General features: G+C 41.3%; 1 protein-coding gene across 3 annotated transcripts in view; it reads right to left on the minus strand.

The window, feature by feature from the left end:
• pex5 (peroxisomal biogenesis factor 5) overlaps positions 1–14,129 on the minus strand; it is a 94,972-nt gene that overhangs the window by 60,380 nt on the left and 20,463 nt on the right. For all 3 annotated transcript variants that reach the window (XM_060921612.1, XM_060921611.1, XM_060921610.1), the window contains exons 4-5: positions 9,684–9,801; positions 5,235–5,378 (exon numbers count right to left, since the gene is read on the minus strand). In XM_060921612.1, the coding sequence (XP_060777595.1) occupies positions 5,235–5,378; positions 9,684–9,801 (262 nt within the window). The remainder of the gene's footprint in view (positions 1–5,234; positions 5,379–9,683; positions 9,802–14,129) is intronic.

Below are 14,129 nucleotides of genomic sequence, written 5' to 3' on the forward strand. Positions count from 1 at the left end.
TTTTACAGCATGGATAGCGATAACGACAGTGTTCACAGCGAAAGCGAGTTTTACTACCCTGAGGAAGAAGAAATAAAAGAAAACATTTCAGGAGAAAGCTAAAAACCTCTCTAACTTAACACCGAGCAAAAACATGGCTGAATCCTGAATGACTCCTATTTGTATAAATAGGGAACTACATAGGCGGCAAAATGTAGTTTTTTTCCTGCCATGGAAGTGCACTTGTACACCGAGGAGGAAGCCATTTGCATTACAGCCGTGAATGAGGATTCAAAATGGCGGCTCGGCTCGGTTTTCTCTTTCGGGTGCTCTCGTTTTCTGTTAGAATTTGGTAAAGAAAAAAATAGATATATTATTTACCAGTTTAAGGTCGGTCCGTATCGGCCCAGATGGCCTCGCTCAGTACTTTCAAGACCTTGGTCACGGTATTTCACGATACGGACCTCCCAGCTGGTAAATAACATTTTTAATTTTTCCCAAAATATGTTGTTTATTTTTTAATGCAAGAATGTTTTGACACACATCCAGTTTGTATCGGATCAAACATGTAAATTCCGTGTAAAAAGTCGAGTGTTTATCTGCGTAGCCATTTGGCTGGGTGCTAACTGGTGTATTGTGTTGTAGGGATGGCAGATTTCTTTCCCCTGTCTCCGTGTGTTGATAGCCCCGTCATTCATTGTTTTCCAGGTATGTTTGCCTATGTTAAGAAAATTCTTAAGATCTGTCATATATTTTATGGTTTATTTCATTTATTGTACGTTGTAAACTGCACTACACGATCAATATTAAGTGCACGACTGTTATAGTCTGTTTTATCTCACAAAGTGCAATGTAGCCAGCCTACCGAACAGTATGTAAATGTTTATTTATTTATTTTTATCATGCTTGGGATGTCTGGAAAGGGGGATGTGAAAATTCTTTCCCCTGTCATTCATTATTTTCCAGAACAAATGCTGACAGATCGACTCTTCACCTCCTCTGCATCATCAATTAGCCACACAGAGAGTTCGAGTTATTATTAGAGTAACTGACTGGTTATAGCCGGTTACACACGCTCGTCCCAGTATTTTTCACTCGGACTTATGTATTTCCCTATGTAATTTAAGGGGTACCAAATATAATATATACAGTTGCTGATGTGACAAAGTAACGTATTCTTAAGTATTCTATCAAATTTATATACTAGAAAACAACGAAATATCTTGGTAATTGTAAATATAATAGTCGGTACGCTAAACGGCACAAGAGTCGCCATTTTTAAACTTTGGTGACTGACCCCTTGAAAATGGTTCCTCCAGGAACCATGACGTTTCAGTTGTCAAGACAACAGAAAAACTAAAATACAAATACAAATACAAGAGCATTTTGTTTTGTGCACAAGAGCATTGTGACGTATCTTTCTGTTTTTGTATTTTAGTTTTTCCGTTGTCTTGACAACTGAAACATCATCGTTCCTGGAGGAACCATTTTCAAGGGGTCAGTCACCAAAGGGTTAAAAGACCGTGACGTCAGCGCTACCCACTGCACTAGGAGAGAAGCGTGTAATCATGGCGTCGGGCGCATCGAGTGAAAGCGACAGCTCTGTCGAATCATACGAAGAGATCCCGCAAGACGCACTGCAAGCAGGCTATGGCTTAGAAGGGTACCAGTTTGAACCTAGGAGAGGTACTCTCGACTCCGGTGATGACGAAAGAAGAGAAGAAAGCTCGAACTCGCTTGGTGTTTTTCAGCGGAAACGAGTGAAAAGACACGTCTGGAGGATCGTTATGCTTTCCATCGGTCCTGTTATTACACCCGAAAGCAACACACTGTGGCATTGTGTAGCCGATCACTTACAATTCATCCTACTTTCCGATTACAACCTCAATGAGCCACCACAACTGGGCACATACACGCGTCATGAGTGTTACGCAGAGAAAATGAACGTGCATTCTGATTGGATAAAATTAATATCAAGGCGGGCTGTTCAAACTGCGGAAAGTGTTTGCTCAAGCTACTTTCAAAACACTATAACTTTCCAACCTTAGAACAAAAAACTTTTGTAAGTCTTGAATAGGTTCGTTAATGTGTGTTTTATTGTTATATTTACTCTATATATTGCCCTCTGTTCCCCTTTTACGTAATTACTTTTCAAATCAACATTAACAACTACACACAACGGCGTGATGTAGCAGCCTGCTGCTAATCCCTTCCTTTGCTCTGTTGCTTTTTTCGTGTGTCTGGCTAAATTTTGGCCGAGCTGAAGTCCCAGCTCTAATAGTAATGGTTTGCCACTGCTGTGCACAAAGCGAGCTCGAAGAAATGGTTTGCCAAGTTTGGAACGCTGACTGCACCCCAGATGTCCTCACCCAACATCAGTGCCTGAGCTCGCTAAAGCTGTTATGGCTGAATGGACACAAATTCCCATAACCACAGTCTAAAATCTACTAGAAAGACTTCGCAGGAATGTAGGGAGGCTGTTACAGCAGTAAGGCAGGACTACATCTGGAATGGGATGTTCAACAAGCACATACGGATGGGATGGCCAGGTGTATACTAACAGTACCAATTAAAAAAATTGGACACCTCGACTCATTCATAGGCGTTTCTGTATTTTAACTCTTTTCTACATTGTAGAACAAGACTGAAGACATCAAAACTATGAAATAACATCTGGAACATATATGGAATTGTGTGGTAAACCAAAAAAGTGTTTAAAAAAAAAAAAAAGGAAAAATATAGTTCATATTTTAGATTCTTCAAAGTTTACCTTCATGATGCTTTGTACACTATTGGCATCATCTTAACCAGCTTCATGAGGTCGTCACCTGGAATGCTTTTCAATTAACAGCTGTGCCTCGTCAAAAGTTAATTAGTGCAATTTCTTGCCTTCTTAATGTGTTTGAGATCAAACAGGAAATAGTAAATAATAATAATACAGTAAACAGCCCTATTCCATCACTGCAGTAATCCATATTATGTCAAGAACCGCTCAACGAAGTAAAGAGAAACGACATCCATCATTACTTTCAGACATGAAGTGTCTTTTAAATAATTACAGAGATGCCTACCCCAAATTTTGAATTTCAGTATTCCTGAAAACATTTTTCAGTATTTTGGAATGACTTTCAGTAACATTAATTTATGCGCATTTCTATTATAAGAGGTGTATATACCAATATGTTTAACATTTAAATTATTAAAAATTACTGTTTTGTGTGAATTGAATAAACAAAACGCGAGCAGCCATCTCAACTGACTTTCCACTCAACAAATTTCTAGAGCATACATCACATTTTTATAAATACAATAGTGTTCCCTGTTTGCAGACATTACGGTTGACTACCAATCATTGGTATTGAATGTAACTCCTCAAAAGTATTATATTATATTGCCTGGCAAAATGTTCTACCTGTTAACGGATTCTAATAAAATGTTCTTATTTCATGCCAAAGAGAGTCCGACATTGTTATCTTAATGTCCCAATATATAAATACTTCAGCATAATGCTTCAGAAGAGACACTGAATAAAATGACATTTGTAATTGTATTTAAAACAGTGGAATGATCAATTTTTTGCCACAATCCCAACAACACTAATCATAAAATTCTGTTTTTGATCATACTACATGTACATTTGTACTTGCAACACTGAAAAGACTTTGAATTAAAGAAGTACAGCCACTGTTTGATATTTCAGTGAATAAAAATCAGAAACTGAATAAGTTTAACTCACATTTCATGGCACTAATTGGCAAGTTCAACTCCAAGCACAGGTCAACCATCACCGCTTCAGCACGTGTCACGTTCCGTGTCTTTTCATCCACATATTTCGTAAAAAACTGCTGGATACCCCCAGATTTACTTTCCGCCTGACTCGCCATTTCAGCATACTCCATATGTTTTTTGTAGTTGACATGCCGCCTGCAGTCATCGCGACCACCATGTTAATGTCAGTTCTACACAGTTTGCAGTGCGCGTATCCATTGCCCTTTTGACTGGGTGTAATGCACGGCCATTCTACCGTATATCGTGGGAGGAACACCTGAGACCTGTGCTTCACTTGTCCTGATACTGAGCGTTTTATTTCCACTATTGAGAAGCAGCACCATGCGTGTGTGATGCCGAGCGAAAATAGCGCGAACAAATGTGCGGCATCTGCGCATGTCACGCACAGCATGTGTGGTTGTCATAAAAAATAAATGGCCGTGAATCGCGCATGGATTGAAAAAGTCGCTTGGACATTTAAAAACAACTCACTGGAATTTTTTAAGACTTTATAATAATTCCGTACAGAATAACACTGTTTGCCGTAACATCTTATTTACGTAACTTTTCCGTACAAAATACGGCCAATCCGTACTAGTAGGCATCTCTCTAATTAAAAATAAAGAAAAAAAAACTGAATTAGAAGGCGTGTCCAAACTTCTGACTGGTACGGTACATTTGGCAATATAGTATGGTGCATCATTTGCCCCCTAGAAATGAAAAGTTCCTCCGATCAGGATGCATTTTTGTTTTTATGCTCCTTTTGGTAAGAAAACACACTGGGTGAAATATTTTGACAAAATTCTAAAAGTTTAATGGTGGCACCAGGAGCTCAAAGTTATGGAAAAAGCTGCTATTTTATGACAAAATTTCGATCACTTTTCATGAAACATTATGGCACCTTATAGAGTATACCAAATATCTTAGATACACATTTTTAGTGCATATTCTAAATATATCATCAAGCACAGTTTGAGTTTTAGCTGGTCATTGAATCATTGTTCAACTACTTTTAAACAATACAAATGTATTGTGAATCACATTAATGCTTCTCAATCCCTTGCAAAGGTTCTTAACATGATCTCTGGGTCACAAGAAATCAATAAATGGAGTCCAACATTGTGATTCAAACCTTACGCGAAAACATAAAATAAGCGTTTTTTGGCAAAAAAAAATGATCCTCATGGTGCCACCATTAGACTTTTGAATATGGTCAAACAATTTTACAGGCTGTCTTTATTGGTGAAAAGGAACACCCGAACAAAAATGCATCAGATTTTATGAAAGTGAGGGCAACTGATGCACCCTACAATATAGTGTAACTGATAACCCTGTAAACAGGAGTCAGATTATTAAATAATACACACACAATCTTCACCTGAGCCTACATCAACCGCTGTTATGCGTAAAATAAAGCAAAGCCTTTTCATCCTACAAAAACAGGACACGATTCAAAAACAAGTTGTATTATAAAAATATTGACTAACCTGCCACTTCGTTAATGAATTCTCTGGTCCAGTCAGCGTCTGCTGCATCAAAACCTGCCTGGGCTGGAGAGACAGTAGAGTCAGCGCCAGACAGGAACTCTGCTGCCCAGTCACCGGATAATGCCAATGCAGCTACGTCTGGAGCTGCAAGCAGAAAGTTTTAATATCTTACACCTTACATCATACTCCAGTAGTACCATAACTCCAGCTGCTCTGAGCGGATACTCGGCCATGACTTTTCACAGAGAATAAACTGATGCTGCTTTTTTTGTTATTAACTTTACTATAAACATGGATGCGCCTTTTGGCGGATGCCGCCTTTTTCACGGCTGTCTGGGGGACTTGTGTGAATCGTGCAGATCCGATGAGTTTTTTTTTGGGGGGGAGGGGCGTTGGAGTGTCTGATTATAAATTCATCAAAGTAAATTCTGTATTAAAATGACTAAATAAGCAAATGCCGTTACAGTCCATGAAACATAGGAAGTATACGTATGAGAAGAAAACAGTAAATCAGAAAGCTGCACACGTAAAACCAGTTGGCTGCGCGCCATTATCTGCTGCTGGCTGCACTTCACTGCACGCGCAAGGATTTCCATCAGTCCAACGCAAGTTACGTAATTGGCTTTACGTGCGCAGCTTTCTGATTTACTGTTTTCTTCTCATACTTATACTTCCTATGTTTTATGGACTGTAACGGCATTTGCTTATTTAGTAATTTTAATACAGAATTTACTTTGATGAAATTATAATCAGACACATACCTGCCAACCTTGAAAAAATTTCATGAGTACAATTTTACAATTTCATGAGTACCCCCGGGGCGGCACGGTGGTGTAGTGGTTAGCGCTGTCGCCTCACAGCAAGAAGGTCCGGGTTCGAGCCCCGTGGCCGGCGAGGGCCTTTCTGTGTGGAGTTTGCATGTTCTCCCCGTGTCCGCGTGGGTTTCCTCCGGGTGCTCCGGTTTCCCCCACAGTCCAAAGACATGCAGGTTAGGTTAACTGGTGACTCTAAATTGACCGTAGGTGTGAATGTGAGTGTGAATGGTTGTCTGTGTCTATGTGTCAGCCCTGTGATGACCTGGCGACTTGTCCAGGGTGTACCCCGCCTTTCACCCGTAGTTAACTGGGATAGGCTCCAGCTTGCCTGCGACCCTGTAGAAGGATAAAGCGGCTAGAGATAATGAGATGAGATGAGTACCCCCCCCTGCGTCAACCTCACCCCAACCCGGCGCACATGCGCCGCCACAGACCACAACCAGCAGACCAAAAAACACACTTTCAATCCAGTTTTATTGATTGACCTTGGGAACATAGTCCAGTTTTGTTTTTTTGGGGGCTTTTTTTTTTCACCTTTATTATTGGATAGGACAGTGTAGAGACAGGAAACGAGCTGGAGAGAGAGACGGGGAGGGATCGGGAAACGACCTTGGGCTGGAATCGAACCCGGGTCCCCGGACCCATCCACCTGAGCCACGACGCCCCATAGTCCAGTTGTGTAAAACATTCCTATTGATAGACTTTGGGAAACTGTTATTGATGGCTCTTGGGAACTTCCTTCCGTTTTGAAAAGCACAACAAACATTAAATACATGTGCAAATGAAATGAAATTAAACCAGAGCCACTCTTTCAAAATAAATAACATTAAATTAATACAGTATGTAAAAAAGGCACTTTCAACACGAAACATGGTATGCACAAATTCCCCATGCAATAGGTTTAGACTTTTGCATTTTTTAACATGTTGGAAGTATACTGCATTATACAGTAAAAATATTGCATTATACAGTACACTGCAGTATTCTGTAGTATGCCTTTTTCATGTGCAAACTATTGCATTTGCATTCGAAATATTGCATTTACTGCAGTAATACTGTGCACTTCACACTATGACTTCACATCATCTGCAAACATTCTAGGCTACCACTGACAGAAGTTACCGACTGCCCTTAAGATATACAACACGCTACGTTTTGTCGAGCACATCAATAAAGCAGTACTTATCATAGTGATTCAATGAGAGCGCGAGAGGAATTGTAATCAGGTTTCGTTGGTTACCGCATCAAATATGCGACCTCGAGTGACGTCTTCGAAGTTAAATGAAGAACTAGCCTGTACTGTTGGTGTTGTAAATGCACAAAATAACAGCTAGGAAGCTCGAGTACACGTGAAACACAACCATTTCTGTTACAAATACAAAAGCGACGTCTCTAACCGACGTTTCAATCCCCGACTCGCTCTAGCCACCTGGCTGCACCGCTGCACTCGAGTCAGAGACGCGAAGGAGGAAGGGGAGGGGCTGAAGAGGGCAGAGCCACACGCTCTAGAAGAGGGGCGGGGGGATTGGGCAAAGCGTTCCATTCTGGCTTTGAGTTTTCTCACAGATCAGCGGTATCAACTTCAGCGAGAACTTGACTGAAATGCGAGTTCGGACGATATGCGTACTTTTTAATGTGAAAACGTACAGTCGTACAATGAGGTAAAAATTCGTAGCGGCTACACAAGATGCGTACAGGTTGGCAGGTATGCAGACACTCCAATCCAAAAACTCATCGGATCTGCGCGATTCACACAAGTCCCCCAGACAGCCGTGAAAAAGGCGGCATCCGCCAAAAGGCGCACCGTTTGCATCCATGTATAAATAGGGGCAGATAACAGTGTGACCCTCTGTCAATTCATAGCATAAAATGCTGCACAGTGGCAACATGGAGGCTACAATTAAACCAAAAATCAGCCTGAAATTAGGCAGATCCAGTGAAAACTCAAACTCAATCCAAATTGCTTGAAACTGCTCTCGTTGAATGCAGAACAACATACTTTTTACAGAATTAAAATACGTTTATCTGTTCTTCAGATATTACAAATCAAAGACAGAAAAAATGCCTTAATTTTTAGAAAACTGCCGTAATATTCTATATGAGGATCACATGGTCCAAAATGAGCCTCATTAACGAACGAGATCAAATGTTTTTTTCTTAATAACTTTTTTTTATTCTTCAACATACTTCCATGGAAATTGCCAGGCACATAGATGGTTGTATACTCCTTGTATGGAGTGAAAAATTAATAAAAACACAAATTATGCAAATTCGTATTTAATTAGCATTAAATATGCTAATTAGGGGCGGCACGGTGGTGTAGTGGTTAGCGCTGTCGCCTCACAGCAAGAAGGTCCGGGTTCGAGCCCCGGGGTCGGCGAGGGCCTTTCTGTGTGGAGTTTGCATGTTCTCCCCGTGACCGCGTGGGTTTCCTCCGGGTGCTCCGGTTTCCCCCACAGTCCAAAGACATGCAGGTTAGGTTAACTGGTGACTCTAAATTGAGCGTAGGTGTGAATGTGAGTGTGAATGGTTGTCTGTGTCTATGTGTCAGCCCTGTGATGACCTGGCGACTTGTCCAGGGTGTACCCCGCCTTTCGCCCGTAGTCAGCTGGGATAGGCTCCAGCTCGCCTGCGACCCTGTAGAAGGATAAAGCGGCTACAGATAATGAGATGAGATGAGATGCTAATTAGGTAAAACCATTAAATCGGTACACTCAATAAAGTAAAAGATTATTTCTAATACCCTCTTTGTGCTCTGTAGGCCTTTGTATTTTGCAAAAGCAGGGCCTATTAGTGTTTATAATAAAGAATATAAATGATAAAATATTCACAGCTTTCAAGGCTAACCTTGAAAAAAAAAAAAACTGAGATCCACATCCAATAAACAATTCCAATTAATTAACTGAAATTGACACTCGCGTTTCCGACTTCCGGTTTTTAAAAATCTCATTCCGACCACCAAGATCTCCATATTTTCATCAAAACAACTCCAGTTAGAGTCTAAAATAGTTATTTATTTACATGAATCAGTTTGATTTGAAAAAAATAAAGTAGGTAAAGCTATGAAAACTCACTTCAAAGTCTCCTGTGAAGCATTACATCAAAACTAGCTGATGGAAAATTTTACTGAATACTTCATCAGAAACAGTGAGTGCTAGAGAACATCCCTATAAAAGTCATCTGATTGATATTCATGAGTAATCCAGTCGGAAACTGATCAGAAGAGAGCGAGAGCGAGCCTGACCACTTTCCCGTGACTCAAAAAAGCACCGGCAGTTTCCCCGACGTCACGCGAGCAGAGTTTTTACTCTGTTGTACCGAATTCAGCCTGCCGTTACTCCCAAAGTACTGAACAGATCTTAACGAGATGCATTTCTTTGGAAAGCAGAGATTATAAGCTTTTTAATGATAGTATTCACGATAAAAAACATTCAAGAGTTAAGCAATAACAGATTTGGAAACTTAGATGAGCGTCTGCATGCACAAGTTTCACGCCACGACCTGATGTGCCGACTGAACTCAGAAATGTAAGAACGGCGATTTCAGCAAGCTTCAATTTAGCTCCCGACACTGCCGAGCTTTGTGTTAAAATATTATTCAGCATCACAAGTGTGTGTATATAAAAGGGTGTTACCTCTTTGTGGGGCCTGTCTGTAGGTCTGCTGGTCAATTTGCTGCATTTCCTCCAAAAGCTGACCCATATCGAAACTGTGAGGAGGGCGCGGGGGCACCTGTAGAAACTCATTCACCAGCTGGAATTACGGTAAAAGCGTATGATACATGATTTCATTAAGCACTGTATTCACACACAACATCTCGTCTTAACTCTTTACCCCAAATGACAACCCCGTGTATATCCCATAATGACGACATATGATGCCTTGTCTAAAACCTTGTCTTTAGACTTTTTTTCTTGTAAATATGTTCTCAGGGTGAACAGTATATACATATACAAGGGTGGCTGTAGCAACTGCTTTAAGGGGTAAAGAGTTAAGAGTTAACTAATGCCCCTTTTCCACCAAAGCAGTTCCAGGGCTGGTTCGGGGCCAGTGCTTAGTTTGGAACCGGGTTTTCTGTTTCCACTGACAAAGAACTGGCTCTGCGGCCAGAAAAAACGGTTCCAGGCTAGCACCAACTCTCTGCTGGGCCAGAGGAAAGAACCGCTTACGTCAGCGGGGGGCGGAGTTGTTAAGACCAACAACAATAAGACCGCGAAAGATCGACATTTTTAAGCGACGAGAAGCAGCAGCTGTACAAACGCGAAGTCATCCATTATTATTATTGTTACTGCTGCTGCTTCTTCCGTGTTGTTTTTGCTTCTATATTCGCGCCAAGGTTTATGCAAACGTAGCGACGTAACTGACGTATACAACGACGTAATGACGTGGCTTCCCTTAGCACCGCGAGCTATGGAAAAGCAAACTGGTTCTCAGCTGGCTCGCAAGTTGAACGAGTTGTGAACCAGCACCAGCACCGGCCCCGAACCAGCCCTGGAACTGATTTGGTGGAAAAGGGGTATAAGAGTTCCTGTCTACTTGTACGGTGTACTTCATGTATAAATCACACTCACATTAAACAAAAGCAACGAAGCTGATTTTACAAACCCCATTTCCAGAAAAGTTGGGATGTTTTCCAAAATGCAAAAATCTGTGATTTGTTCATTCACGTGAACCTTTACTTCACCGAAAAAGTACAAAGACAGTATTTCCAGTAGTTTTACTGACCAACTTAATCGTATTTTGCAAACAAAGTTAGAATTTGATGCCTGCAAAACACTCAAAAAAAGTTGGGACAGAGGTATGATTACTATTGTATTACATCACCTGTCCTTTTAATAACACTTTTTAATCGCATGGGATCTGAGGATACTCATTGTTACAGTTTCGCAATTGGAATTTTTGTCCATTTTTGCTTGATACAAGGCTTCAGCTGCTCAACAGTCTGTGGTCGCTGTTGTCTGAATCTCCTCTTCATGTATTCTCAATAGGAAACAGATCTGGAGTCGCAGCAGGCCAGTCAAGCACACGCACTCTGTCTATGAAGCCACGCTGTTGTCGCCCATGCAGAATGAGGCCTGGTATTGTCCTGTTGAAATAAGCACAGACTTCCCGAGAAGAGATGCTGCCTTGATGTCAACATATGTCTCTCTAAAATCCCAATATATTCCTCTGCGTCAATGGTACTTTCACACACATCCAGCTCACCCATGCCGTGGGCACTGATGCACCCCCATACCATCACAGATGCTGGCTTTTGCACCTTTCTCTGATAATAAACTGGATGGTCGTGTTCACCTTTGGCACTGAGAACTCAACATCCAGTTTTCCCGAAAACAAGCTGAAATGAGGACTCATCTGACCACAGCACACATTGCCACTGTCTTTCGGTCCATCTGAGATGAGTTCAGGCCCAGAGAAATCGGTGGCGTTTCTGCATACAATTGATAAATGGCTTCCTCCTTGTGTAAAACAGTTTCAGGTTGCATTTCTGGATGCAGCGGCGGACCGTGTTAAGTAACAATGGTTTTCTGAAGTATTCCCGAGCCCATGTGGCTATATTTGTCACATTAGCATGACAGTTTCTCAGGCAGTGCCAGTGAGGGCTCGAAGGTCACGCACATTCAACAGTGGTTTCCAATCTTGCGCTTTATGCACGATGTCTTCGAATTCCCTGAATCTTTCCACAATACTATGTACTGTAGACTTTGAAAGACCTAAAATCTCTGCAGTCATGCATTGAGAAATGTTCTTTGGGAATTGACTAACAATTCTCTCGCAAATTTTGGCACAATGAGGTGAGCCATGACCCATTCTTGCATGCTCCTTTTATACCCAATCACAATAGCAATTAAGGCCACACCAATTTAATTAGTTGGTTCTCGGATTTTTTCAGGAAAAATATGAAGCGAGAGCGCGAAATAAAAATAAAATTTAAAAAATGCTCTGATGGTAAAATTAGCGGTGGAAATAGAGGGCTTTCATAATAGAGAAACAAAACAAAGACAATACATTATTGTTACACATTTCATATGGCTCTTTTAATAGCTTATCTTTAGGGCTGTCAAAGTTAACGCAATTTAATTTGGTCGCAATTTAAAAAAACGACAGCGTTATCGCAGGGTATTTAAACAACAGTGAATTGGGCTCATCTTGGTAAGGAACAATGCAGATTTTCGCGGGTGACTAGCATGCAAAATAAAGCTAGTTATAACATTAACTTTGTGGTAAAACGTAGCTCTACAACTTGTCAAAGAAACCCGCAACATGGTCAGTTAAAGTGTAGTCTGCATATGCGATGCGGTGCGAGTTCCGTTTACTTTCACTTTACCGAGTGAAATGTGTTGATATCTGATGGGCTACGATCGGGAATGCGCACATTCCCTTTTCTCCACCTGGAGATTGTAGGTAGCCTAGCGATTTCCAAATAGCCTACTGCTTCACTTGAATGAACTTGCAGGAGTCAAACTACTTCCTCTTTGCTCTTCGAAGTGTAGCTTGCAGCCATTACAGTTGAGAAAAAAAAAATATATAGTCTGTTATTTCTCCAAATCGTGTTTTGCACACAGCCTACAGTATGCCCAACAGATGTCTGATAGGCTACATTGGAAAGAATATGCTGCATGCCTAGATCTAATATCAAAACCCGAATGCCAAATATTTGTGCATTAGGCCGATATATTGTCTATCATAGAGAAGATGAGCCTTATAATTGACATGGAGCATCAGAGCATATATTCAAATGTTTGCTCTGATGTAGAAATGTATTTGAGTACAATTTAAACAGATGTTTAAAGATTTTTTTTGACGATTAATCGCGATTAACTGCATAATTTTATGAGATTAATCGCAATGAAAAATTTTGTTTGACAGCCCTACTTATCTTATTTCCACCCATATGCATTAAAGGTCCCATGGCATGAAATTTTCACTTTCTGAGGTTTTTTAACGTTAAAATGAGTTCCTCTGACCTTCTTAAGTCACCCCAGTGGCTAGACATTTCATAATGTGTAAACCAAACTATGCCCAACATTTGAGAATGGCGCGTCAAAACGGCGCGTTGATAGGCTCTTCCCTTTACTACGTCAGCAAGGGAGATGATCCCCACGCCCCCCCTCTGGATTCCCACCCACTGTATGGATTGCCCGCCCAACTCAAAAGTTGCCACCAAACATGGAAGTTGCGCTGTACATGGATGTGACAACACAGAAAAGAGTCTGTCTTTACTGCCGGCGGGAGAGCCCCTGAAGACGCAGTGGCTTAACTTTATTTACTCCAATAATACGCCGTCGAGTCTACCTAAGACGGTGTATGTTTGTCGGAAGCATTTTCCTGATGAATGTTTCCACAACTTGGGACAGTACAGGGCAGGTTTTGCACATCAACTGTCACTGAAGCCTGGGTCCGTACCAAGCATCCCTGCCGCATCAGCCTCAAACACCGAACAAGTAAGTGTAGAACTGTTAAGTCATTTTGCCGTGTTTTAAAATCGGTGCGTTAGCCTAGCAATGGCTACATTAGCTGTGCAGCTAACCGCTTCCTGCAGTTAGCCAGGTACTCTGCGCTACAAAACCAAAAAGCATGCAGCATGCTCTGTTATAATAGCCAATCAAAACAGTTTTTACAAAGACACCTACATTCTTTTTTTTAAGTCACTCGTTCATTTTATTTGTTTGTTTGTTCAGTAAAAACCCAAACATTTGTTGAATTTATTTTATTTCCTCGCGTCGCACCTTAATGACGTCAGCGCGCGGTATTTTTCCCTTCGCGGTTTGTTCCTTCTCTCTCTCCATAGTAAGACACCCACATCCGCTTGTTCTGACCCACTGGAGGTAGCGTCACAGTGCTGTTAGCCAATCAGAGGTAACACGTTTACATGCCATGAATATTAATGATAAGAGCTGAAATCCTGTCGCTCTCCCGCCACCCGCTCCTCCACCAAACTAGAACAGCCTGAAACAGGAGAACCACAGCATTTTTTTCAGCAAAACCGGCTCACAGGGCATTCATTCATGCTAGAGACCACCGCACAATTAATGAAAAAACGATGCCATGGGACCTTTAAGGGCTAGCTCTGGCTGCCC

Source organism: Neoarius graeffei, chromosome 5, assembly GCF_027579695.1.
Source record: "Neoarius graeffei isolate fNeoGra1 chromosome 5, fNeoGra1.pri, whole genome shotgun sequence".
NCBI classification, from domain to species: domain Eukaryota; kingdom Metazoa; phylum Chordata; class Actinopteri; order Siluriformes; family Ariidae; genus Neoarius; species Neoarius graeffei.